Source organism: Pseudophryne corroboree, chromosome 6 (genome assembly GCF_028390025.1).
Source record: "Pseudophryne corroboree isolate aPseCor3 chromosome 6, aPseCor3.hap2, whole genome shotgun sequence".
NCBI lineage: Eukaryota > Metazoa > Chordata > Amphibia > Anura > Myobatrachidae > Pseudophryne > Pseudophryne corroboree.
Genome location: NC_086449.1, coordinates 580,490,440 through 580,517,024, shown reverse-complemented (window position 1 = coordinate 580,517,024; position 26,585 = coordinate 580,490,440). Strand labels below are relative to the sequence as shown.

General features: G+C 44.1%; 1 protein-coding gene across 1 annotated transcript in view; it reads right to left on the bottom strand.

Annotated features, from left to right (window-relative positions):
• Positions 1–891: 891 nt before the first annotated feature.
• The window catches only part of CDHR2 (cadherin related family member 2), a 314,955-nt gene continuing 289,261 nt past the window's right edge, over positions 892–26,585 (bottom strand). The window contains exons 23-28 of the mRNA XM_063927912.1: positions 26,283–26,343; positions 23,218–23,345; positions 22,704–22,814; positions 14,398–14,463; positions 2,863–2,920; positions 892–1,126 (exon numbers count right to left, since the gene is read on the bottom strand). Coding sequence (XP_063783982.1) covers positions 1,007–1,126; positions 2,863–2,920; positions 14,398–14,463; positions 22,704–22,814; positions 23,218–23,345; positions 26,283–26,343 — 544 coding nt within the window. The 3' untranslated portion in view covers positions 892–1,006. The remainder of the gene's footprint in view (positions 1,127–2,862; positions 2,921–14,397; positions 14,464–22,703; positions 22,815–23,217; positions 23,346–26,282; positions 26,344–26,585) is intronic.

Genomic DNA, 26,585 nt, shown 5'->3' with positions numbered 1-26,585 from the left:
GAACTAACCATAGATCTTCTGTGGATTTAGGCTTGCTCAAATCCTTTTGTCTTTTTATGTAATCCCAGACAGACTCGATGATGCTGAGATCAGGGCTCTGTGGGGGCCATATCATCACTACCAGGACTGGAAAATTCAATAAACACATTTGGGTGTTTGTTCAACTACATGAGACGTCTCAGAGTGTCGCCTTTCTCGTCTGCTATACATATATATAGGTATATGTATAGCTGTAGTATCCATGTTGTTTACAGGTAATGTCCTCTCTAATGGTTGTCCAAGTCTTTTAAACATGAGCTGGTACCGCTGCATTCCTCGGATGGGTCCTTCATGCCCCAGTCTGACACTGCCTGCTACTAACTGCAGGTAAATAGCCCATGTATAGCACCTTATTTGTTCTTGTAGTCTTTTCAGATCATCTACCTTATATACTGTATGTGTGCTAAACATTCCCACCACCACCGTATCTGCACCACTACCGTCCAAAGTGGTAGAAGTACTTTTCTTTCTGATCAGACATTAGTTTGGATGGAAAAAGGGACCTCTGAGAACCACTGTAAATAAAAAGTGCACTGTCTCCTGCAGATATGTCTCTATGCAAATTCTAGGACATAGAAACAGACTTTACTTATACTTTTACTTTCCTGCACATACAGTAACCCAAAAGTAAAATGCTGAATTTAATGCCTGTATAAGCATTGGTAACCCCCACAGATACATAGTGGATGATCAGTGTAGTGATGCAGTCCACAGACTTTTACTAGATGACATGTTCAATAATGTTCTGCATCTTATTCCAAGAAATTAGATCTATGTTCAAGTTACTGCCTCATTCAATACTTATAATAATATTTTATTGTAAATAGAAGCATTGAGTAATAATGTCACATCATTAAAGCACATTGCAAAATCATGTATTACATGTATCACAGTCAAAATCAGCCATATAAATGTAAGTGGACAGTTATTGTCATTGTAAGGTCTGTTAGTGCCCTGGACGGAGGTGTCATAGGTCAGTAGTGTCCAGAGCTGTATTACTGAAGGACACCTTTTGCCTGTCATTAAGAGCTGCTGCCAGTAGTTCTTCCACAGGTTTGCCATCTTTAGAAGGTGATGTTGCGGTTTTCTGCATAAGAAACAAGAGTGTAATATGACCTCCTACATACAGAATATATTGAAGGACATTTATGAAAACTGATTAAAACTAAAATAAAGCATGATGTGGAACTGGCCTTTATAAGCAGTTACAGGTTCTAGTAGCTTCTCTTTTGTTTCTTAATTGCACTAGAAAATTACAAACATCTGAGCGAGACAACAATAAGGTTCTCTTTTCTACAACATAAAAAAATTAAAAAACACTGTTTATGCACCATGGAGCGGCACCGACCAGCATAGGGGTGCACTATGTTTCTGCCAGGGACAGAACCAAGGGGATTGTGTGGTAAGTGGCCTCATAGCTGGACATTCTGAGCAATCTTAAAACTGCGCAGATGTCTGATGGTCCACGCGGTGGACGTTATGTTGATCCAATGTTGCATCTGTGGATGCAAGCAGCAGATCTGAGAAGCAGGCTCTGGTCATCTTTGGGCATTAGAATAAATTCTCAGTCCTGCTGTGACTGAAGATGCAGCAGCGAATCAGGCCATGTGTAGATAATGCATACACTCACTTCCCAACTGAACTTGTATACATAAAACAGGACAGGAGTAAGTGTGCCCTGATGATTATGACGGATACAGGGACACCAGGGGGGGGGGGGGGGGTAGTAATTGCTCAGGCCTGCCATTGTCTGAGAGGATTCTCGAGCTGTGAAGGAAGATAAAAGTCCTCCTCCACAGCGTTTGCCAGTGCATAGCACAGTATCTTTCAACAATTGTGTTTTAAGAGGCATGACCATGCCACACACCTAGCCTCCCAGGCCTGCAATTTGTCTTGGAGGCCCTGAACGGCTTTGAAGCCAAGTGGACTGACAGTGCTAGAGAGATGTGTACAACTCTGCATATGTCATATATATGCATTTAATTCTGTGCACAAAGTAAAGAGCAATTACAGGCGATGTGTTCAACTATGTATCAGCCCATTTATGCTTTCATTTAGGTGGAACAGGTACTGCTAATAACTTAGCTAAATCCATCCGGGGAGGGGGGGGGGGTTGGGGGGGAGTGAGATGAGTTGCCAACATGCTTCTTATAATCCTCAGAAAGGTGACATAGGACAAGAGTAATCACCCATCACTCCATGTTCTAGTCCTTGTGATTCTGATGTGACAAAGTATACACAGTGCACTACGACAATATACAGTATACAGCAGGTTGGCCCATGAGTGGATGGTGATATCTTACTATGGGATCAGTACGTAATCCCGCTGGACGGGATCCCGGCGGTCGAAATACAGACGCCGGAATCCCGACCACACAATCCCGACAGGGGTGGCGAGCGGAACGCAGCCCCTTGCGGGCTCGCTTCGCTCGCCACGCTGCGGGCACGGTACCTCGCTACGCTCGGCACACTATTATATTCTCCCTCTATGGGTGTCGTGGACACCCACGGAGGGAGAATATGTCGGGATTGTGGCGGCCGGGATTCCGGCGTCGGTATTTCGACCGCCGGGATCCCGTCCAGCGGGATGTTGACCGCATCCCCTTACTATCACCCTGTGTGACCATGTCATACTTGTACACTCATCTCTCCATTCCATCTCATGCTTCTCTGTCAAGGTACTTTTACGTCTATATTTGTGGATGCTATTAGCAATATTTATTAAAATTAGTGGTCCTTTTCCTCAGTGGCAAGACGGAAACAAAAGCAGAGTTATTAAAAATGAGTACATGGATGAAAATCAGCTACCAATCATTAAATCACCTGGTCAATGGAAGTGTCAGGATCCGTCCTGACAAGTATATTTTCATAATAGTTTAAGCTGCAAAACAAGTTCAAAAGTTTTAAAAGGTTAGCATTTGTCAAGGATCTCAATGTAGCATGTTGTCCCCACTGCTGTACGAATACCAACTTAGAATTTGTAACTGCTGACCAATGTGAAGCAAACTACTGTAGTTGTAGATTAAGGGGTCTATTTACTAAGTCTTGGAGAGAGATAAAGTGGACGGAAATATGGTACCAGCCAACTAGCTCCTAACAGCCTGTAACATGCTAGTTAGGAGCTGATTGGCTGGTACATTATCTCCATCCAAGGCTAAATACATAGACCCGCCTAAGGGCTCAGACTAACACTAGAATTATTTAGCTTCCTTATCCACAGGATATGATGAAGAAACAAAGTCTCCCAAAATTAAGTCCTCCCCTTAACTCCTTTATCACTGAGGCTTTTCTCACCCCCATGCTGAGACTGTTTTGACCCTTTTTAGGTTGGCCACGTTCCAACAGGAATACCAGTATTTATTTGCTTTGGCATCCACACTAGCAGTGGCAAACGCAGGATTTCTAGAGTAGGGGTTTCCAAATGCAGTCCACAGTCTCCCACTCTTTGGAACATTGGAGCAAGTACGGGAGTCTGGGGGTGCGCCAGAAGATAATTGTAAGAAGAAATTTACCCAAAGGTAATTTCACTCCTGGCGCTAGATGAGGGGGTTCACCACAGCTGCTATATACACAAAGGGGTTGGTCAGACCCCGAACAGTAATTAAAACAACAAAAAAAGAAAGTATTAGCGCTTGTAGGTCACAAATGAGAAGATAGGTCACAATGAATCACAATTTAATAAAACAAGTTAAAAACTGCGTGCTAAGCACATATAAATGAAAAAACAATAATACATAAAGTGAGTAGTGCTCCTCCCGATTGTAAAGTTTTTATGGAAGAAAAGTTCAAAAAACCTGTTCCGATAATTAGTCCCCTTGGACTCTGAGAGCCCATGCAAATCACAACTGTGAATAATGGTTACCACCAGCGTCTCTCAAGGTTTTTAAGTGGAACTGCGTCCACATGTGGCTTTTCCTCGATTGGTGATGAAATGGAGCTTTCACGGTGTGAAAGAAACTCTCTTTGTAAAAAGTCCAAATGCTGTTACTTGGTGGGGACTTGGTCCAGGTGAAGGTCTTCCAGTAGACAGGGAGTGGGCACAAAGCGGCAGGACTCACCAACGCGTTTCGTTGCGTTTGAGCAACTTTTTCAAGGTGCTTACAGTCCTGCCGATGGTGGTTTATAAACCCTCTCAATATGGTTGCTCATTTGCATATGTGATTGACTGTGACCATCTATTATCATTATGTGACCAAATAATGACAGACACTAGGGGTTAAAATAATACTTATTAAAAAGTCAAAGCATATGTTTGTTAAATGAATTATTTTTCATAGTATATCTCAAAATATATATAGTATAATCTGGTCACATGACCGCTGTTTGCACATATCTAGTTTGAGTAATTTCAAAAACATGGAATGGTACTCCTCATATAATGTTCTAACATAATAGGGAGAGGAACTGGCATGTGCTCCACAGGATGAAATATCCCTCCTAGTGGTGAACACTCTCTCTCCTCAATTACAAAACAGGGGTAGAAACCAGCTGGGTCAAATCAGGGACCAGGTTGTGTCTAGATTACCAGTTCATGTGTACAAAGGAAGTGACGTAGCTCTTGTTATACCGAGCTCACGTCACTGGAACATCAACCAAATGCTGCACTGCAGTAGGGTTGCCAGGGTGACGCGCTGACAACAACCAGCGCGCCCCGGCGTGATTGTCATGTCGTCGCGCTGGCTACAGACAACGCGTCACTCTCCTGCATGCAAGTACAAGGGGGGAGTGGCGCGGCATCAGCACGTCGATGTCGCGTCACTCCTCCATGTCAGTCCCCCAGTACGTTGCGTGAATAGGCACAATCAGTTGCTATAACGATACATATACTTATGTAACCCTTGGGCAGCTCACCCCCACAAGTGGTACTTTAGAATCACATACATTGTATCTATCTAAAGCGACCTGAAGTGTTACACTAGTAAGAATATAGTTCTAATAGAATAATTTGTATCAATTTCTCAAGACTTAGTACAAATCTGTGTACATAAAGGCAGCAGGAAAAAAATATATATAATATTTAAGAATAAATAAGCAAAAAAAAAAAAAATAAGCAAAAAAATCTATATTCCAATATACTCTATACTAGTACAACTGATTAGTAGTATATAGAAGAGAGCAGGAGATGGAATAATTTGTCACACCCATAAAAGAGGAGATCAGATTATCCAAAAAGACAGGATTCATAATACTGGATTGAGTTCAACTGCCTCATTCAATCCAGATGGATAAATAGTATTTAGCCTAAACATCCAGTATAATTTCTGTTTACAGAGAGTTTTGTAGCGGTCCCCACCCCTCTTGGTCACCCCTATAGACTCAATTGCCACCAAACCAAGAGAGCTGGTGTCACCACCATGATTATCTCTAAAGTGTCTTGAGACACTATGTGCAGGAAATTTATTAATGATGTTACGGTGGTGTTCCATAAAGCTAACTTTTATACTTCTGGTAGTTCGTCCCACATATCTGTGGTTACAACTACAAGAGAGAAGGTATACAACATAGTTGGTATCACAATTCATAAAGCTTGTTATTACATGTTCCTCTCCCTCCCCGACATGAATATGGGTAGTTTTCCTAGGGATATGTTTACATGTGGTGCATCTAGTGGCTCCACAGCGGTAAAAGCCTGGTGGTCTTGATAGTAGCCAGGTGTCCTGTATATTTGTCTTCTCTATTATTGTAGATATATTTTTCATGAAACTAGGTGTGAGGATGTTTTTGAGTGAGCGTTTTTTTCTGAAAATAAATTTTGGTCTCATTGGTATATGGCCCCTAAGAACAGCATCCTGATTCAAAATCCCAAAGTTCTTACAAATAATTTTTTTAACGAGCATGCTGTCCCTATTGTATGTGGATATAAAAGCTAAATCGCTGTCTTGAGCATATGGATGATCGGCTTCAATCCTATCTGATTTCCTTAATGATTTTTTGGAGTTCTTTGGGGCCAGTAGAGTATCTCTATCTAGGGTAGCTACTTCCCTCATAGCTCTTTTTAAGGGAGACTGAGGATACCCTCTAGTAACAAATGATTCCATCATGGATTCTGCTTGTTCCATGTATTTGGTACTATCAGTACAATTGCATCTTAAGCGCAAAAATTGCCCCCTGGGGATATTCCTCTTCCATGGGGAATAGTGGGCACTCTGGTAGTGCAGGTAGGAGTTGGTAGCAACCTCCTTATTATAATTGGAGGTGAGGATTTTCCCTTCTCTGGCTTCTAGGGTTATATCCAGGAAGTTAACAGTGAAAGGGTGATAGGAGTGAGTGAATTGAAGATTAAAGTGATTAGCATTAAGACTAGAGACAAAGTGTTGTGCTGATGTCAAGTCCCCATCCCAAATAATAAAAGATCATCTATATAGCGGCCATAGAGGACCAGGCTCGCGCCAAATCCGCCGCCCCACACATGGACGTTTAATTGTGTTGTAGAATGAAAGAAATTGCATCTAACAAAAATTCCCCGTGTCTCTCTGAGAGGTCACCATCTGCTCGTAATCTGGTTGCTATCGCATCACGGCCGAGATCATGAGGAATGTTAGTATATAAACTTTGTACATCTAAGGTCATAAATGCATAAGTCTCCTTCCAAATAAATCCTTGTAACAATTGAAGGAAATGGGTGGTGTCCTTAATATACGACCTCAAAGTAGAGACACAGGGTTGAAGAAAGGAATCAACATAAAAAGATAGATTGGAGGATAAAGAACCTATACCGGAGATAATAGGACGCCCAGTAGGTGAGTTAAGTGACGTTTGTATTTTAGGGAGGTGATAGTAAATGGGAACTGTGGGGTGCTTATTAAACAAAAAATTAGATTCCTCCCTGGAGATAACCCCATCCGCCATGGCGTCGTCTAGTATATGTTGTAATTCTTTCAAAAAAATTGACGTCGGGTCATTTTTTAATTGTTTATAGAATTCAGTATTACTCAATTTTCTATTGGCCTCAATGATATAGTCCCTCCTATCCTGCACCACCAGCCCCCCCCCCCCTTTATCAGCCTCCCTAAAAACTAGAGAAGTATCCTTAGTGAGGTCTCGTAAGGCTTTACGCTCCCATTTGTTAAGATTCGTTTTGGTTTTCTTATTTTTTGACTTTCCTTGTTGACACATATTCCGCAGATCACCTAGTGTAGTTTTGTAGAAACTTTCTATCATGGTGCTTTTATATGTAAGGGGATAAAACTCAGACTTGCATCTAACAAGGAAAGTCAAAAAATAAGAAAACCAAAACGAATCTTAACAAATGGGAGCGTAAAGCCTTACGAGACCTCACTAAGGATACTTCTCTATCCACATACAATACGGACAGCATGCTCGTTAAAAAAATTATTTGTAAGAACTTTGGGATTTTGAATCAGGATGCTGTTCTTAGGGGCCATATACCAATGAGACCAAAATTTATTTTCAGAAAAAAACGCTCACTCAAAAACATCCTCGCACCTAGTTTCATGAAAAATATATCTACAATAATAGAGAAGACAAATATACAGGACACCTGGCTACCATCAAGACCACCAGGCTTTTACCGCTGTGGAGCCACTAGATGCACCACATGTAAACATATCCCTAGGAAAACTACCCATATTCAGGTCGGGGAGGGAGAGGAACATGTAATAACAAGCTTTATGAATTGTGATACCAACTATGTTGTATACCTTCTCTCTTGTAGTTGTAACCACAGATATGTGGGACGAACTACCAGAAGTATAAAAGTTCGCTTTATGGAACACCGCCGTAACATCATTAATAAATTTCCTGCACATAGTGTCTCAAGACACTTTAGAGATAATCATGGTGGTGACCCCAGCTCTCTTGGTTTGGTGGCAATTGAGTCTATAGGGGTGACCAAGAGGGGTGGAGACCGCTACAAAACTCTCTGTAAACAGGAATTATACTGGATGTTCAGGCTAAATACTATTTATCCATCTGGATTGAATGAGGCAGTTGAACTCAATCCAGTATTATGAATCCTGTCTTCTTGGATAATCTGATCTCCTCTTTTATGGGTGTGACAAATTATTCCATCTCCTGCTCTCTTCTATATACTACTAATCAGTTGTACTAGTATAGAGTATATTGGAATATAGATTTTTTTGCTTATTTTTTTTTTTTGCTTATTTATTCTTAAATATTATATATATTTTTTTCCTGCTGCCTTTATGTACACAGATTTGTACTAAGTCTTGAGAAATTGATACAAATTATTCTATTAGAACTATATTCTTACTAGTGTAACACTTCAGGTCGCTTTAGATAGATACAATGTATGTGATTCTAAAGTACCACTTGTGGGGGTGAGCTGCCCAAGGGTTACATAAGTATATGTATCGTTATAGCAACTGATTGTGCCTATTCACGCACCGTACTGGGGGACTGACATGGAGGAGTGACGCGACATCGACGTGCTGATGCCGTGCCACTCCCCCCTTGTACTTGCATGCAGGAGAGTGACGCGTTGTCTGTAGCCAGCGCGTCGCCATGACAATCACGCCGGGGCGCGCTGGTTGTTGTCAGCGCGTCACCCTGGCAACCCTACTGCAGTGCAGCATTTGGTTGATGTTCCAGTGACGTGAGCTCGGTATAACAAGAGCTACGTCACTTCCTTTGTACACATGAACTGGTAATCTAGACACAACCTGGTCCCTGATTTGACCCAGCTGGTTTCTACCCCTGTTTTGTAATTGAGGAGAGAGAGTGTTCACCACTAGGAGGGATATTTCATCCTGTGGAGCACATGCCAGTTCCTCTCCCTATTATGTTAGAACATTATATGAGGAGTACCATTCCATGTTTTTGAAATTACTCAAACTAGATATGTGCAAACAGCGGTCATGTGACCAGATTATACTATATATTTTGAGATATACTATGAAAAATAATTAATTTAACAAACATATGCTTTGACTTTTTAATAAGTATTATTTTAACCCCTAGTGTCTGTCATTATTTGGTCACATAATGATAATAGATGGTCACAGTCAATCACATATGCAAATGAGCAACCATATTGAGAGGGTTTATAAACCACCATCAGCAGGACTGTAAGCACCTTGAAAAAGTTGCTCAAACGCAAAGAAACGCGTTGGTGAGTCCTGACGCTTTGTGCCCACTCCCTGTCTACTGGAAGACCTTCACCTGGACCAAGTCCCCACCAAGTAACAGCATTTGGACTTTTTACAAAGAGAGTTTCTTTCACACCGTGAAAGCTCCATTTCATCACCAATCGAGGAAAAGCCACATGTGGACGCAGTTCCACTTAAAAACCTTGAGAGACGCTGGTGGTAACTATTATTCACAGTTGTGATTTGCATGGGCTCTCAGAGTCCAAGGGGACTAATTATCGGAACAGTTTTTTTGAACTTTTCTTCCATAAAAACTTTACAATCGGGAGGGGCACTACTCACTTTATGTATTATTGTTTTTTCATTTATATGTGCTTAGCACGCAGTTTTTAACATGTTTTATTAAATTGTGATTCATTGTGACCTATCTTCTCATTTGTGACCTACAAGCGCTAATACTTTCTTTTTTTGGTGCGTCAGAAGAACCTAGTAATGACCCTAGACATTAATGTAAACATTGGTCTATTTATACATTGGATACTGTATTGAGTACAGTATTAATATTTAATACTATAGATGGTCTACACAGTATAGGCTGTATCAAATATTTCAATAATATAAATAAGATTAGTGGCCAGGAAAAGTTAAACATACTATAATAAATAAACTAAACTGTGTAATGTGGCGGCAGTTCTAGTAATTGTATTATATACCATTGTTATTGTCATAATTTGAGCCACTTGCCAACAGGAGGGGGATTTCCAGGCAACCAGAAACCCCCCTGCATTTGCCTATGACTAGAGTAACCAATCTCGGGATCAGAATCGGCGGGATCCCAAGAGTTTGGCCTAAAATTGGTCAGGATTGAATCCAGAGATTAGAATTTCTAATCCCAGGATTTCAGGAGTAGCTAATGCATGCTCTTTTTTTTAATGCCAGGCAGCGCTGAGCACCTTTAGCAGATGGCTAACGGCTCCCCCTGACACCGGTTGTGTGCAGTGTGACGTGATGTCAGAGGTCACACTGTGCAGGCTGACACCAATTTGGGTGGGTTATATTGTTTCTGTGTAGGGTAAACACTGGCTGCTCTATTTTTACACTGCAATTTATATTTCACTTTGAACACAGCCCACCCAAATCTAACTCTCTCTGCACATGTTACATCTGCCCCACCTGCACTGCACATGGTTTTGCCCATTAGTGTTCTTTTTTGCTTTTGCTAACAAATCTGAATTAGACAAATAAGGGAAGTATATTCAGGTGAGTACAAGATCCACCATTGAAATTGCACATACTTCAAATCCGTGAAAAAAATGATTCTCAATAATAAAAAAAAAAACAACCTGATACAAATAGTAAGGGAATACTCATATGCTACAAACTCAGTATTTCCAAAGAGTAGAAATTATAAAAATAAAAAAGAGGCTTACAGTATCTGCTACTCCATATAGTGCTGCTTGCATTGACGTTTTTGGAGGAATTTTTTGTACAAATCAGTGGACTTTCCAAATGGAGCTGTTGCAGCCATCTCCAGATCTGGGGTATTATGAATAAAGGGCAAATGACTGATATTCTTGTTATCACTCTTTACAAATGATAAGTGGTGCTCCAGCTAATCAGCTCCTAACCTTCATGTGTTTAAAAATATGGCAGGAGCTGATTGGCTGGAGCGTGGGGGTGGATAATTAGGTTGACCAACACTAGGTCAACAGTGAAGTCACTAGGTCGGCCCATTTATGATTGACATGGGTCACACCATGGTAAATACCTGAAAAGATTGATAGGTACAACATGTCAACACAGTAAAAAGATCGACATGGAAATAGTCAATACGAAAAATGGTTGACACTGGTTTTTTGCATGTTTGGGTGTCATTTTGTATGTTTAACCACATGTAACCCCAATTAATGTACCGTGTCCCATCTCACGGTGTCTCGCTCCACTACCACTGCGCTCGGCACAGGTTACTATTCCCAATCGTAGTCCAGGTGGATGGTAAAGTATAAAAAAGTTGAAAAAAGTTAACAAAATAAAGAACTTGTGTTGACCATTGCCATGTCCATCATTTGCACCTGTTGACCATTTGTACCTGTCGACCTTAAGCACTGTTGATCTTTTACCTGTCAACCTTTTGACAATGTTGATCTTTTGTACCTATAGACCTAATGCATGTCAACCATACGGTATTGACCCATAGACTGTCGACCTTATTACTATCGACCTGTCATCCGGATATCAGCTGGAGCACCATTTATCATTCTTAACAAGCAGTGGCGTAAGTTCGTCCCAGGTGCCTGGAGGCAAGATAAGTATTGGTGCCCCCTATTTCCTATATCAAGATAAATAGTGTGTGTGTGTGTGTGTGTGTGTGTGTGTGTGTGTGTGTGTGTGTGTGTGTGTGTGTGTGTGTGTGTGTGTGTGTGTGTGTGTGTGTGTGTGTGTGTGTGTGTGTGGAGTGTTCTGAAAAAAAATGTATATACTGTATTTATACATTTAATTGTCTTTTATTTTAAATCACACATTTCTTAGCAGTCATACCCAGGATTAGAGCCCATGACCTGTTACACTGACAGCAGACACTTTACTGATGGAGCTATTTGCTCCTGTAGAGGAAGCATGAGAATTCTAACTATATGAAGTTACGTGTAATTGTCAGAGAAGTATCTTCATATAGTTAAAATTCTCATATTTTCTATACAGGAGTAAATAGCTTCATCGGTAAAACCCCTTTCACATCGCACAAATAACCCGGGTTGAATACCGGGTCAGGTGCAGTGTGAATGGGACCCGTTCCGATGCGACACGGCTTCCATTCACAGCATAGGGAGAGGCGGCGCAGGAGATGAGCTCATCTCCCAGTGCCGCCTCCACCTCCGCCCCAGCTGCTGCTGCGCCCCCCGCTGCTATGGCAACCGACCCGGTATATTGCCGGGTCGGAAAGCCAGCAAAGGAGCGCAAATGCCGGATCCCACCCGGTAAGGACACGTTTCTCTTACCGGGTGGGATCCGGCATTTGCGATCTGAAAGCAGCATTAGGTGTCTGCTTCCAGTGTAATAGGTTGTGGTTTCTAATCCTGGGTGTGACACTTGTAAAATGTGTATAATAAAGAGGGTGTGATTTGTAAGGTGCAGGGACCAGTGAGGAAGTCGGCCACAGAAAAGACAGCTATCAATTAACTTAGTTCAATGGTGTCACAGAATGGGAGGAGAGGTGCCCCCCTTCAGAGCAGGAGCCCGGCGGCAGATGACTCCGTTGCCTCCCAGAGTTCTGCCTCTGTTAACAAGTGATAACAAGAATATCACTTGTTGATAAATCTGCTCCTAAGATAGGCATGACCTATCATTTTAGCAGGTCAAAGGTTATCCCATCAGAGCAGATGCCATGTCGACATTTTGCATCATACGTGGTGGTCCTTCATACATGGCAAGACTTTTCCTTTATTTTTATTTGAGGAGTTTGCAGTATTCCCAGCAGTGACCATGAAGTTAGACACAGAGAAGGGACCCCAACCAAACAGTTCAAAGAATCCTTAACTGGAAAACACCATTTTCCCTATAGTTCTTCTTTAACTCTTACACTGCAGAGTGTTTTCTCACCTGCGATGAGCCCTTTTGTCTCCATGTTTGTGCTCATAAGATACCATTGGCATATCTATAATGTGTGCAGTGTGTGCGGGGCACACACTCTCTGGAGTCCCCCGCCTGAGCCATCCCTTCTCGGCAGCGCAATAGAGTCTGAACACTAGAGGGAACAAACTTTATTGCACCTGCTGAAAACTCCGGAAAGATGGCACAGAGTTTTGCGCATGCGCATTAAGAAAATCTTCGGAAAAAAATGGCCACTGCGCCGTATTCCATGAGGTTTGCGCATGCGCAATAGAGTCTTTGCTCAATGCATGTGCATATGATGATCCCCACACGTTGTCTACAGTGAAGAGGTTAAAGTTGCTTGAAGTAGGGTGACAAATATATATAAAATGTGCAGAGAGATTTACTGTAGATTTGGGTGGGGTGTGTTCAAACGGAAATCTAAACTGCAGTGTAAAAATAAAGCAGCCAGTATTTACCCTGCACAAAAACAAACAAAATAAGCCACCCAAGTCTAAAGGTACATACACATGGTGCAATGTATTCTTTTGATTTTGACTATATAGTCAAAATCGCTAAAAAAGTTAGCACATATCACACCATGTGTACACAGCTTGCGATATTGATGACTACAATCTAGTACAAAGTATACACAAAATCTCCTGGCGCCGCTATTTACAGATGAACAGCAGCTTTCCCTGGGGTAATTGGTATAAATCCCTTTAATGAAAGCAAACAATAAAAAAACAGTGGGAGAGCGCTAATAAATCTGTTGTAGATTTTATTTAAATATATTTTTTATCACATATAATATTAGGTACTGGCCAGCACCTTTCACACATATAAAATGTACATCTAATACATATTCTAAAAACTATGTCTATATAAATCACAAATAGCAATCATAAATCAATTGCACTGCGGGACTAATACGCAACAAAGTCTCCTTTGCGTACTCTTTAGTGATACTTTGTAAGCCTGGAATGATTAGCACTTGAAAGCTGTTAAGAATTGAGTTAGTAATTAAACTGAGCGTCTCTTAGCTCTGCAATGGCATCAGCAGTTCTGCCAGTAACTCTCACTAAATTAGTGAAGAATGTCCATGCATATCCATGCAATATTAGTAAACAACATCCAGATAACTCATAACAGATTAGTTACCATAGATGTCAATATGGACCTTGCAATGTCCTCTGTTATATTCACGGAGTTGATGGTGTCCCTCCCGGCTGGAGCACCTCCCGGCAGCCTTATCTGGAGTCAGTATGCACTCACTTTATATCACTCCATCCCCTCTCTTTGGCTTAGGGGTCTGCAATACGCTGGCTAGCGGATGTATAATCTGAAGCTGTATCCCGTTTGTTTGGGAGACGTATAGACGCGTTTCCCCGCCTTCAATACCTCGGCGGTTTCCTCAAATGGCCATTTTTATAGTAAAAAATGGCCATAGTCAAAAACGAACATAGCCAAATTCGCAATGTGTGTATAGACAATATCAGTGCTTCTGGGCTCTGAAGGAGTTCAAGGGAAATCGCATAGTCAAAATCGGGCATAGTCAATATGTTACCTTTACTCTCTCTGCACATGTTATATCTGCACCACTTGCAGCGCACATGGTTTTGCCAATTAGAGGAAAATTTTGTTTTGCAATCAACCTTGAATTAGGCCCTATGTCCGGTATTCAGTGTATTTTTAGCCTTACCTTGCAGAATCACCGCTAGAACTTATCTCATCAAAGCCCAGATCCACATTCAGCATAGGGTTTGCTCTGGAGTAGAAATGATATTGCAAAGTAAATACAAATGGTAATGTTAATGAAAATAGTGAAAGAAGAGCATTTATGCAGCACTACAGGGTGACAAAAAATAGAACAAGGAACAATAGTAATGTTAAATAAACCAAATTGTGGGAGAAGTAAGTTAAGTCATTGTGTGCGGGTTGAATAGATGAATCACTGAGAAAGCTAAACTATCAGTTCACAAAACAACATAGACGTATTACTATGTATTAAGCACACATTTGATTAAATGTTGTTGCCATTTAAATTGTAATTTATAGTACATATAGATAACAATGTAAAGGTGTAAGTCAATCATATGAAGCTTCATAGAAGTTTCCATGGCCTTGAAAATTGTTTTAGCAACTTACATTTTATGTATCGTTCATAAAGGCATGTATGGGATCAGTAGCTGACAGGGAGTGCCAGTCTTCGTAGTGCAATGTTGGAGGCTTTCTAGTGTAACTTATAGTAAGTTAGTTATCATTTAAAACAAACAATAATAAGAATATTTGACACAATTTAGGGACTGTCTTTGTTTAGATAGAGGAAGAAACACCATGAAGTGGCGGCCATCTTGTCATATATTTGCAAGATTTCTGCATTTTGGACCTTATTCTGAGCTGTGGTTTCGCCTGTGTGTTTCCAGTTCTTTTTAGGAGTGTGATGCACAACTTTCCGAAATGCAGGTGTCTGTCTGCCCTGGCAACTCATTTACATTTAGCACTTGAGGACTGGTAGGAGGGTTGTCCAAAGTACAGTGAGAGTGTGTTGAAAAGTAATGCGCCCAAGATGACCAACAAAAAAAATTAATTGCCCCTGTAAGGTGAGAGATGATTTGAGGATGCTGAAACCCTGGTGTAAGCTGCGAGCTGATTATGATGATAGCCACTTTGTGTGTCCGATACACGTAACCTGTTGCTGCCTATATATCTTCCTTGACTCTGGACTGTATCCTGCATTTGATCTATAACCAAATCTTGTGACAAACGTGTAAGAATCATGGGCCTAATTCAGCATGGATCTGTATTCTGACAAATTGCAGTTGCCTGCAAGTAGAAAGGTGCCGCCCCCACAGGAAGAAAAAATGCCCCGTGGAAGTTTGCGAATGCATTGCAGATCGCTATCCACTAGCAGATGCAAAACCTGGCACATCGAAGATTTTTTGTTGTCTGAGCAAATGTGAGTAGGTCTGATGCTACAAGCAATCTGCGACTGAGACGGACTGGAAGTGGTCCATGCTGACGTCAGAGACCCTCCCCAAAAACACCTGGGCACACCTGCGTTTTTTCTGACACACCCAGAAAATGGCAGATTTCCGGCCAGAAATGCCAGCTTCTTGTCAGTCAAACACCAGCTACATTGTGATTACAATCTGTACGCTATTGCTATTGCCCCTCACACAGAGTGGCGCCGAGAGGCAGGGGGAGCAGGTACAAATTACACAGGCCCGGGCACCTGGAGGGGCCCGAGTCCGCTAACCACCCCATAAGGATACCTGTACTTTGGCCGGCTGGTGCAGGTGCCATCCTCCTGGCGCCGCACATAGAAAGCATAGAAAGTTTTTGCCCTCTAGTGGCCAGCGGAGTTGACTGTGGAGGAGGACCCTGCTTCCAGATCAAGTAAGGTAGGACGCGGGTGCCCCCCCCATGTTAAAATGATGCCCACCTGTTTGAAAATGGTGCCCCACCCTCTTGAGGAGCAGGCAGGGCCACCAAGCGACCCCACAATTATTTTATTATTCACATATTTTTATACTAAAGGGCATAGTCACGCCCACTTAATACGCCACGGCGAAGGCCTTTACCGGGGCCCAGCGTGGCTCTCAACGGCCCTGCTCACACTTGTGCAATGCGAACACTACATATGCGCAGTCATTCGATAATCGCTCAATTTGCGAATTCTCTGAATGGCAATCCACTAGGCCCCACATCCAGCATATGCTCAATTCTTACTGGAATAATTCTAATGCATGCACTCATTATCTTCCACATTGATTAATGCAATAGCCTCTTTACTGGCTTTGTCCTAAAAAGAATTTTCCACTATGATCTGCTTTGAATGCAGTAGCTACACTGATCTTCCTCCTCCAATGGCTACACTGATCTTCCTCCTCCACTGGCTACACTGATCTTAGACCACTCTCTACACTGATCTTCCTCCTCCACTGGCTACACTGATCTTAGCCCACTCTCTACACTGATCTTCCTCCTCCACTGGCTACACTGATCTTAGCCCACTCTCTACACTGATCTTCCTCCTCCACTGGCTACACTGATCTTAGCCCACTCTCTACACTGATCTTCCTCCTCCACTGGCTACACTGATCTTAGCCCACTCTCTACACTGATCTTCCTCCTCCACTGGCTACACTGATCTTAGCCCACTCTCTACACTGATCTTCCTCCTCCACTGGCTACACTGATCTTAGCCCACTCTCTACACTGATCTTCCTCCTCCACTGGCTACACTGATCTTAGCCCACTCTCTACACTGATCTTCCTCCTCCACTGGCTACACTGATCTTAGCCCACTCTCTACACTGATCTTCCTCCTCCACTGGCTACACTGATCTTCCTCCATTGGATACACTGTTCTTCCTCCTTTACTAGCTACAATAATTTTCCTCCACTGGTTACACTGATCTTCCTTCTCCACTGGTTACACTGACCTTCCACCAGTGGCTGCACTGATATTCCTCCTCCAATGGCTACACTGATCTTCCTCCTCCACTGGCTACACTGATCTTAGCCCACTGTCTACACTGATCTTCCTCCTTTACTGGCTACACTGATCTTCCTCCTCCACTGGCTACACTGATCTTAGCCCACTGTCTACACTGATCTTCCTCCTTTACTGGCTACACTGATCTTCCTCCTCCACTGGCTACACTGATCTTAGCCCACTGTCTACACTGATCTTCCTCCTTTTACTGGCTACACTGATCTTCCTCCTTTACTGGCTACTCTGATCTTTATCTCCACTGGCTACACTGATCTTCCTCCTCCACTGGCTACACTGATCTCCCTCTTCCACTGGCTACACTGATCTACCTCCTCCACTGGCTACACTGATCTTCCTCCACTGGCTACACTGATCTCCCTCCACTGGCTACGCTGATCTTCCTCCTCCACTGGCTACGCTGATCTTCCTCCTCCACTGGCTACGCTGATCTTCCTCCACTGGCTACACTGATCTCACTCCACTGGCTACGCTGATCTTCCTCCTCCACTGGCTATACTGATCTTCCTCCACTGGCTATGCTGATCTTCCTCCACTGGCTACGCTGATCTTCCTTCTCCAATGGCTACAGTGACTTCCTCCTCCACTGGCTACAGTGACCTTCCTCCTCCACTGGCTACAGTGATCTTCCTCCTCCACTGGCTACACTGATCTTCCTCCTCCACTGGCTACACTGATCTTCCTGCACTGGCTACACTGATCTCCCTCTTGCACCGGCTACACTGATCTACCTCCTTCACTGGCTACACTGATCTACCTCCTTCACTGGCTACACTGATCTTCCACCATTGGCTACACTGATCTTCCTCCTCCACTGGCTACACTGATCTTCCTCCACTGGCTGCACTGATCTTCCTCCTCCACTGGCTACACTGATCTTCCTGCACTGGCTACACTGATCTCCCTCTTGCACTGGCTACACTGATCTCCCTCCTTCACTGGCTACACTGATCTACCTCCATCACTGGCTACACTGATCATCCACCATTGGCTACACTGATCTTCCTCCATTGGCTACACTGATTTTCCTCCTCCACTAGCTACACTGATTTTCCTCCACTGGCTACACTGATCTTCCTCCACTGGCTACACTGATCTCCCTCCACTGGCTACGCTGATCTTCCTCCTCCACTGGCTACGCTGATCTTCCTCCACTGGCTACACTGATCTCACTCCACTGGCTACGCTGATCTTCCTCCTCCACTGGCTATACTGATCTTCCTCCACTGGCTATGCTGATCTTCCTCCACTGGCTACGCTGATCTTCCTTCTCCAATGGCTACAGTGATCTTCCTCCTCCACTGGCTACAGTGACCTTCCTCCTCCACTGGCTACAGTGATCTTCCTCCTCCACTGGCTACACTGATCTTTCTCCTCCACTGGCTACACTGATCTTCCTGCACTGGCTACACTGATCTCCCTCTTGCACCGGCTACACTGATCTACCTCCTCCACTGGCTACACTGATCTTAGCCCACTCTCTACACTGATCTTCCTCCTCCACTGGCTACACTGATCTTAGCCCACTCTCTACACTGATCTTCCTCCTCCACTGGCTACACTGATCTTAGCCCACTCTCTACACTGATCTTCCTCCTCCACTGGCTACACTGATCTTCCTCCATTGGATACACTGTTCTTCCTCCTTTACTAGCTACAATAATTTTCCTCCACTGGTTACACTGATCTTCCTTCTCCACTGGTTACACTGACCTTCCACCAGTGGCTGCACTGATATTCCTCCTCCAATGGCTACACTGATCTTCCTCCTCCACTGGCTACACTGATCTTAGCCCACTGTCTACACTGATCTTCCTCCTTTACTGGCTACACTGATCTTCCTCCTCCACTGGCTACACTGATCTTAGCCCACTGTCTACACTGATCTTCCTCCTTTACTGGCTACACTGATCTTCCTCCTCCACTGGCTACACTGATCTTAGCCCACTGTCTACACTGATCTTCCTCCTTTTACTGGCTACACTGATCTTCCTCCTTTACTGGCTACTCTGATCTTTATCTCCACTGGCTACACTGATCTTCCTCCTCCACTGGCTACACTGATCTCCCTCTTCCACTGGCTACACTGATCTACCTCCTCCACTGGCTACACTGATCTTCCTCCACTGGCTACACTGATCTCCCTCCACTGGCTACGCTGATCTTCCTCCTCCACTGGCTACGCTGATCTTCCTCCTCCACTGGCTACGCTGATCTTCCTCCACTGGCTACACTGATCTCACTCCACTGGCTACGCTGATCTTCCTCCTCCACTGGCTATACTGATCTTCCTCCACTGGCTATGCTGATCTTCCTCCACTGGCTACGCTGATCTTCCTTCTCCAATGGCTACAGTGACTTCCTCCTCCACTGGCTACAGTGACCTTCCTCCTCCACTGGCTACAGTGATCTTCCTCCTCCACTGGCTACACTGATCTTCCTCCTCCACTGGCTTCACTGATCTTCCTGCACTGGCTACACTGATCTCCCTCTTGCACCGGCTACACTGATCTACCTCCTTCACTGGCTACACTGATCTACCTCCTTCACTGGCTACACTGATCTTCCACCATTGGCTACACTGATCTTCCTCCTCCACTGGCTACACTGATCTTCCTCCACTGGCTGCACTGATCTTCCTCCTCCACTGGCTACACTGATCTTCCTGCACTGGCTACACTGATCTCCCTCTTGCACTGGCTACACTGATCTCCCTCCTTCACTGGCTACACTGATCTACCTCCATCACTGGCTACACTGATCTTCCTCCATTGGCTACACTGATTTTCCTCCTCCACTAGCTACAGTGATTTTCCTCCACTGGCTACACTGATCTTCCTCCACTGGCTACACTGATCTCCCTCCACTGGCTACGCTGATCTTCCTCCTCCACTGGCTACGCTGATCTTCCTCCACTGGCTACACTGATCTCACTCCACTGGCTACGCTGATCTTCCTCCTCCACTGGCTATACTGATCTTCCTCCACTGGCTATGCTGATCTTCCTCCACTGGCTACGCTGATCTTCCTTCTCCAATGGCTACAGTGATCTTCCTCCTCCACTGGCTACAGTGACCTTCCTCCTCCACTGGCTACAGTGATCTTCCTCCTCCACTGGCTACACTGATCTTTCTCCTCCACTGGCTACACTGATCTTCCTGCACTGGCTACACTGATCTCCCTCTTGCACCGGCTACACTGATCTACCTCCTTCACTGGCTACACTGATTTACCTCCTTCACTGGCTACACTGATCTTCCACCATTGGCTTCACTGATCTTCCTCCTCCACTGGCTACACTGATCTTCCTCCACTGGCTACACTGATCTTCCTCCACTGGCTGCACTGATCTTTCTCCACTGGCTACACTGATCTTCCTCCACTGGCTGCACTGATCTTCCTCCTCCACTGGCTACACTGATCTTCCTGCACTGGCTACACTGATCTCCCTCTTGCACCGGCTACACTGCTCTACCTCCTTCACTGGCTACACTGATCTACCTCCTTCACTGGCTACACTGATCATCCACCATTGGCTACACTGATCTTCCACCATTGGCTTCACTGATCTTCCTCCTCCACTGGCTGCACTGATCTTCCTCCTCCACTGGCTACACTGATCTACCTGCACTGGCTACACTGATCTCCCTCTTGCACCGGCTACACTGCTCTACCTCCTTCACTGGCTACACTGATCTACCTCCTTCACTGGCTACACTGATCTTCCACCATTGGCTTCACTGATCTTCCTCCTCCACTGGCTACACTGATCTTCCTCCACTGGCTGCACTGATCTACCTCCTTCACTGGCTACACTGATCTTCCTCCTCCACTAGCTACACTGATTTTCCTCCACTGGCTACACTGATTTTCCTACACTGGCTACGCTGATCTCCCTCTACTGGCTACGCTGATCTTCCTCCTCCACTGGCTACGCTGATCTTCCTCCTCCACTAGCTACGCTGATCTTCCTCCTCCACTGGCTACACTGATCTTCCTCTTCCACTGGCTACGCTGAGCTTCCTCCACTGGCACTGCAGGGGGGACAGATATAACATGTGCAGAGAGAGTTAGATTTGGGTGGGGTGTGTTCAAACTGAAATCTAAATTGCAGCATAAAAATAAAGCAGCCAGTATTTACCCTGCAAAGAAAAAAAATAACCCACCCAAATCTAACTCTCTCTGCAAATGTTATATCTGCCCCCCCCCCCCCCCCCCTGCAGTGCACATGGGTTTGCCCAACTGCTAACAAACTTGCTGCTGCGATCAACTCAGAATTACCCCCATGGTTTTACCCAACTGCTTACAAATTTGCTGCTGCGATCAGATCTGAATTACCCCCATAGTCCACCAAGAATATCTGCGATCTGACTGGCCTAATATGCAATATGTAGGACTCATCCTTTTGTATCACATGCCTATTTCTCTATAGACTGTAAGCTTGCAAGCAGGACCCTCCTATCTCTTTGTATGTCTGTTATAGTAAGTTTTGTTTATTACTCTTTTTCCAAATTGTAAAGTGCAATGGGACATGCTGGCACTGTTATACAACTAGATGTTAATAAATAATGTGGCTGCAATATAATTGTAGGATTACAGTTTGGTGAAGACTCATTTTTACTAAATAAATGACTGTATGTTTTGTACTTTTCTTTGGCGAGAGGAAGGCTTCTTATATGTTTATTAGTGTGGACTTTAAACAAGTAAAATTTTTATATTTGCGTTTTGTTCGATTCCCATTTTACAGGCTCCAAGCTTCATGGGTACTTATCTACACATGACAGCCATTATGTGTATGAATTGTGTAAGTGATTTTAAGCATGATAGTTCTGCCTGTACTTCAGATTACCCTTCCCTTTCTAGCACATGCAACTTGCATTTTATGTATCATAGATATGAGAATGTAAAGCAGTAAACGTGTCCAGAAACAGGACCATAAGGTATTCCAAGGTTATACCCCTTTCACACCGCACAAATAACCCCGTATCGATATTACGGGTCGACACGGGTCAGCGTCCGGTGTGAAAGCGCCATGTCGGAAATCCCGGGTCGCATGACCCGGCAATTCAACCCGGAATAAAGCAGTGTTATACCTGGGTTGAATACCGGGTCAATGGCAGCGTAAACGGGCTCCCGGGTCAATGCAACCCGGGACTCGTTTACTATAACAGGGAGAGGCGGCGTGGAGATGATCTCATCTCCCAGCACTGCCTCCGCCCCCGCTGCCAGCTTCGCCCCCTGCTGCTATGGCAACCCGCTCGGCATATTGCCGGGTCGGGGAAGCCAGCAGCAGCGTCCAATGCCGGATCCCACCCGACACACGTTTCCAATTCCCGGGTGGGTTCCGGCATTGGCGGTGTGAAAGGGATATTAATGTGTTAGGAAATGCATCATTTTGAAAATACAGATCTTGAATTGTTTTTTTTTCCTTTTGACAGTAAATGCAGCTGCACAAATATATTCTTTGTAGCTCACTGTGACAATCTTACCCATCTGAGTTAAACCTATTTGTCCCTGGTATGGCTTCTACTCCGTGCACCTCTCCTGGCAATGATTTTGCAACCTTTGAAGCTTTGACAGCCCGTAACTTCCTTTGGTGACTGTAGAAATAAATATGGAGAAGATGTCAGTCTGTAAGTTATATAAAACATTTAGGCTGCACCAACAACTATTGATCTACAGTATATTCACACAGCATGTATACCTACACACAGTACATGGAAAACACACAGAATTATTCATACTGTCCTCCGGTATTATTAGAAGATGTACATAATGTGACAATTATGAACTGTTATATAATCTATGCCTAATAGTCACATTCAGAGTAACTGTGTAGGGAGCATCAGTAGCTTAAGAGCAAAACTACTTCAGGTCCAGACCTATAACAAAGCACATTTTTACTATGACTGTCTGTAAATATACATTGATGTTACCTTAGAGAAGATGCTGTACTTGTTGCTTTGGCCTATTAAATGATAAGGTTACAGACTATACATGTACCTTTTCTTCATGCAGAACAGGGAGACAATCATAATGATGATGAAGAGAAGCAGGGCTCCTGCCAGGCCTGCAATAATTCCATAGAGATCTTCATTTGGGCTATTTAGTCCAGGCCCATTTGGGTTTGCCTGATGATAACATAAACATGACATCTGTTTAGGTATCCCAGGCATGTTAAGCTGGACATTTCACTCGATCCCACAGCTCGGAGCAACATATCTGCTATATCGTCTAGTGTGTACTTATGATATGGACACTCTTGTGGGCAGCGGGTCGCTAGCGACATCTGCCCGTTGGCCCTGCAGCATGGCCAACATATGATGTCGCTAGCATGTACCACCAATCCAATCCCCCCACCACCATCGGACCTGACATCAGCAAGTGTGTACATCGTCTAGTTTGTACCCAGCCTTAGCCTACTAGAAATGCAGCACACTAGATCAGCTATTCTCACTTCAATTAGCTGTGTAAAGTTCTTTTTAATTTCCCCCTTGATGCTGGACATGCCCACTATCTGGAAAGTCTTGGGGGGAGGCTGCTGCTGCCATGGCCCATGGCTAGACCTTACACATCTGGTGCTGCCCACGTGGGGCCATGAGTACAAATTTTTCCAGGGCCGCTTTTTATTCCCAATCCGCCCCTGAATCCTAGTCAACCAAGGTGTACATATTAGGGACAGCTGAGAATTATTTTAACAGCACAAGTAAACTTCATAACATACAGTAACATGCAGGATTTACAGAAACAAGGTATAAGAGAGTACGTCTTCATAACAAAGGGGGACAATAATAACTTACAGTGTGATATAATGCCACCTACTGTCTCTTCAGTAGAGCTTCCAAGAAACATTTAGAGTGTATCTGTTGCTATACTCTAACAGTAAATGCACTTGCTCATGGGGGTAATTCTGAGTTGATCGCAGCAGGAAATTTTTTAGCAGTTGGGCAAAACCATGTGCATTGCAGGGGAGGCAGATATAACATGTGCAGAGAGAGTTAGATTTGGGTGGGGTGTGTTCAATCTGCAATCTAAATTGCAGTGTAAAAATAAAGCAGCCAGTATTTACCCTGCACAGAAACAAAATAACCCACCCAAATCTAACTCTCTCTGCACATGTTATATCTGCCTCCCCTGCAATGCACATGGTTTTGCCCAACTGCTAACAAAGATCCTGCTGCGATCAACTCAGAATTACCCCCCATGTGTGTTCCTTTTCCTGCTAACGTTCAGGGCACAAATGCGTCCAAAAAATGATGTTACATTAATCTACACAATGGGGGTTATTCAGTACGAATTGCAGATTCTGCTAAAAAGCAGAATCTGCAATCCTTTCTATCGCAAACTTGGATGCCGCCCATAGCAGGGCAAGGCCGCTAAGCATACATAGTGGCCTGCCCATCAACTGTAGAAGACCCCCTGCAGCCGCACCTAGGCTGCATATGCAGGCGGTCAGCTGCCATTTTTCTCATTGGAATGGCTGTGTGTGATGTCATACAGCTGCCCGAAAAATGCTGCTAACCTACCCAGTTTTCCCCATGCTGCCCCCGCAATGCTCCGTTGCCGCCCCCCACCAACCCCCGAACGCCTCTGCCTGTGAATCGCTTAGCGATGCTACCTGAATAACCCCCAATATCTGCAGTACTTAAAATCAAATGCTAATTTTATTTTTTATATCATCTTGAACAATTATTTTCAACTGTATTGGATTTATTTTTTTTGTACTGATGTACTCGGGATCTGATCCAATATTTGTCCAGCTATAAGAATGTATAATAATAATTTATTTTTTTGGGAAGGGTTTCTGCAGCTCCCTTACAACCTAAGAAGTTGATCACTTTCCACCTCTGAAGGTCATTTAAATATTTCAACATCAAACGTGAAATCTAATTTATGGCAGTGTAATTGTGGAGTGTACTGAGTCCATAGAGCTCTGCCATCAGGATGCGGTCAAGATACCGGCTGTCGAGATCCCAGCAGTCAAAATGCTGACGCTGGGATTACGACAAAAATCAGAAATCGGAACTCCGAATGGGACAGGATCCTGATGCTGGAATCTCGACAGCCGCCATCCTGACCATAAGCCTAAAACATGTGCGCCAAGAAACGGGTGTGTCCACATGACACATGGGGCGTGGCCAATGTAAATGAGGAGTGATACACATCTGGGGAGCCAGATACCTGGGCCGGCTCGAGGCATGTTCCTTAGAAGTGGCCACGCTAGGCGCCAGACTCCTAAGGGCGTCCATCAGCTGGCCCATCATACAACTTAAATATTGCACCGGGTTCGTGAGTCAAACAGCTCGCAGGCCGGTGGCAGCTCCTAATTGGCTTCCGGACCGCAAGCTTTGATTGGCTCACTAACCGGCACCTAAATTGACCAACACCGGAGACCAGGCAGGCTGTCAGCAGCGGAGGCAGCCACTGCGAGACAGCAGAGGTGGCGGTAAGTAGAGCTGCTGGGGCTGGGGGTATATGTGTATCTTGCACTGAGAGCATGTGTTTCTGGCACTGGGGGGCATCTGTTTCTGGCACTGGGGGGCATCTGTATCTGTCACTGGGGGCATGTGCATCTGGCACTGGGGGCATGTACATCCGGCATTGGGGGGATGTGCATCTGGCACTGGGGGGATGTGCATCTGGTACTGGGGCATGTGTGTAACTGGCACTGGGGGCATGTGTGTAACTGGCACTGGGGGCATGTGTGTAACTGGCACTGGGGGCATGTGCATCTGGCACTGGGACATATTATGTGTATCTTGCACTGGGGGCATGTGTGTATCTGGAACTGGGAGCATGTGTGTATCTGGCGGTGGGGACATGCGTGTATCTTGCACTGTGGGGGCATATAATGTGTGTCTGGCACTGTGGAGGCATATAATGTGTGTCTGGCACTGTGGGGGCATATAATGTGTATCTGGCACTTGTGGGGGCATATAATGTGAACCTGGCACTTGTGGGGTCATATAATGTGAATCTGGCACTGCACTGTGGTGGCATATAATGTGAATCTGGTGCTGCCATCTTGATGCATTCATGTTACAGCTTAATGTTCATTTTATACTCACAATGACATAGAGGCCAAGTCTTAGAAGATTACCCAGAACGTCTTCATTACTCTGAATAATCCTTTAGAAAATATAAACATAAATTACTGTGCATCCTGCCATCATTTCTATCATATTATTTATAAAGATAACCTGTAACATGACTATAGGAATGATTCTTACATGACCTGTTACATCTGCAGCGCCTTATTATTGGACCTTCACCTGTATTTAAAATAATTTTGAATGAAATGCTTTCTCAAAAGTAGCCAAGTATGATATGTATGCCGTTGCATTATAGGGCCAATTCATGATTGTATGGAA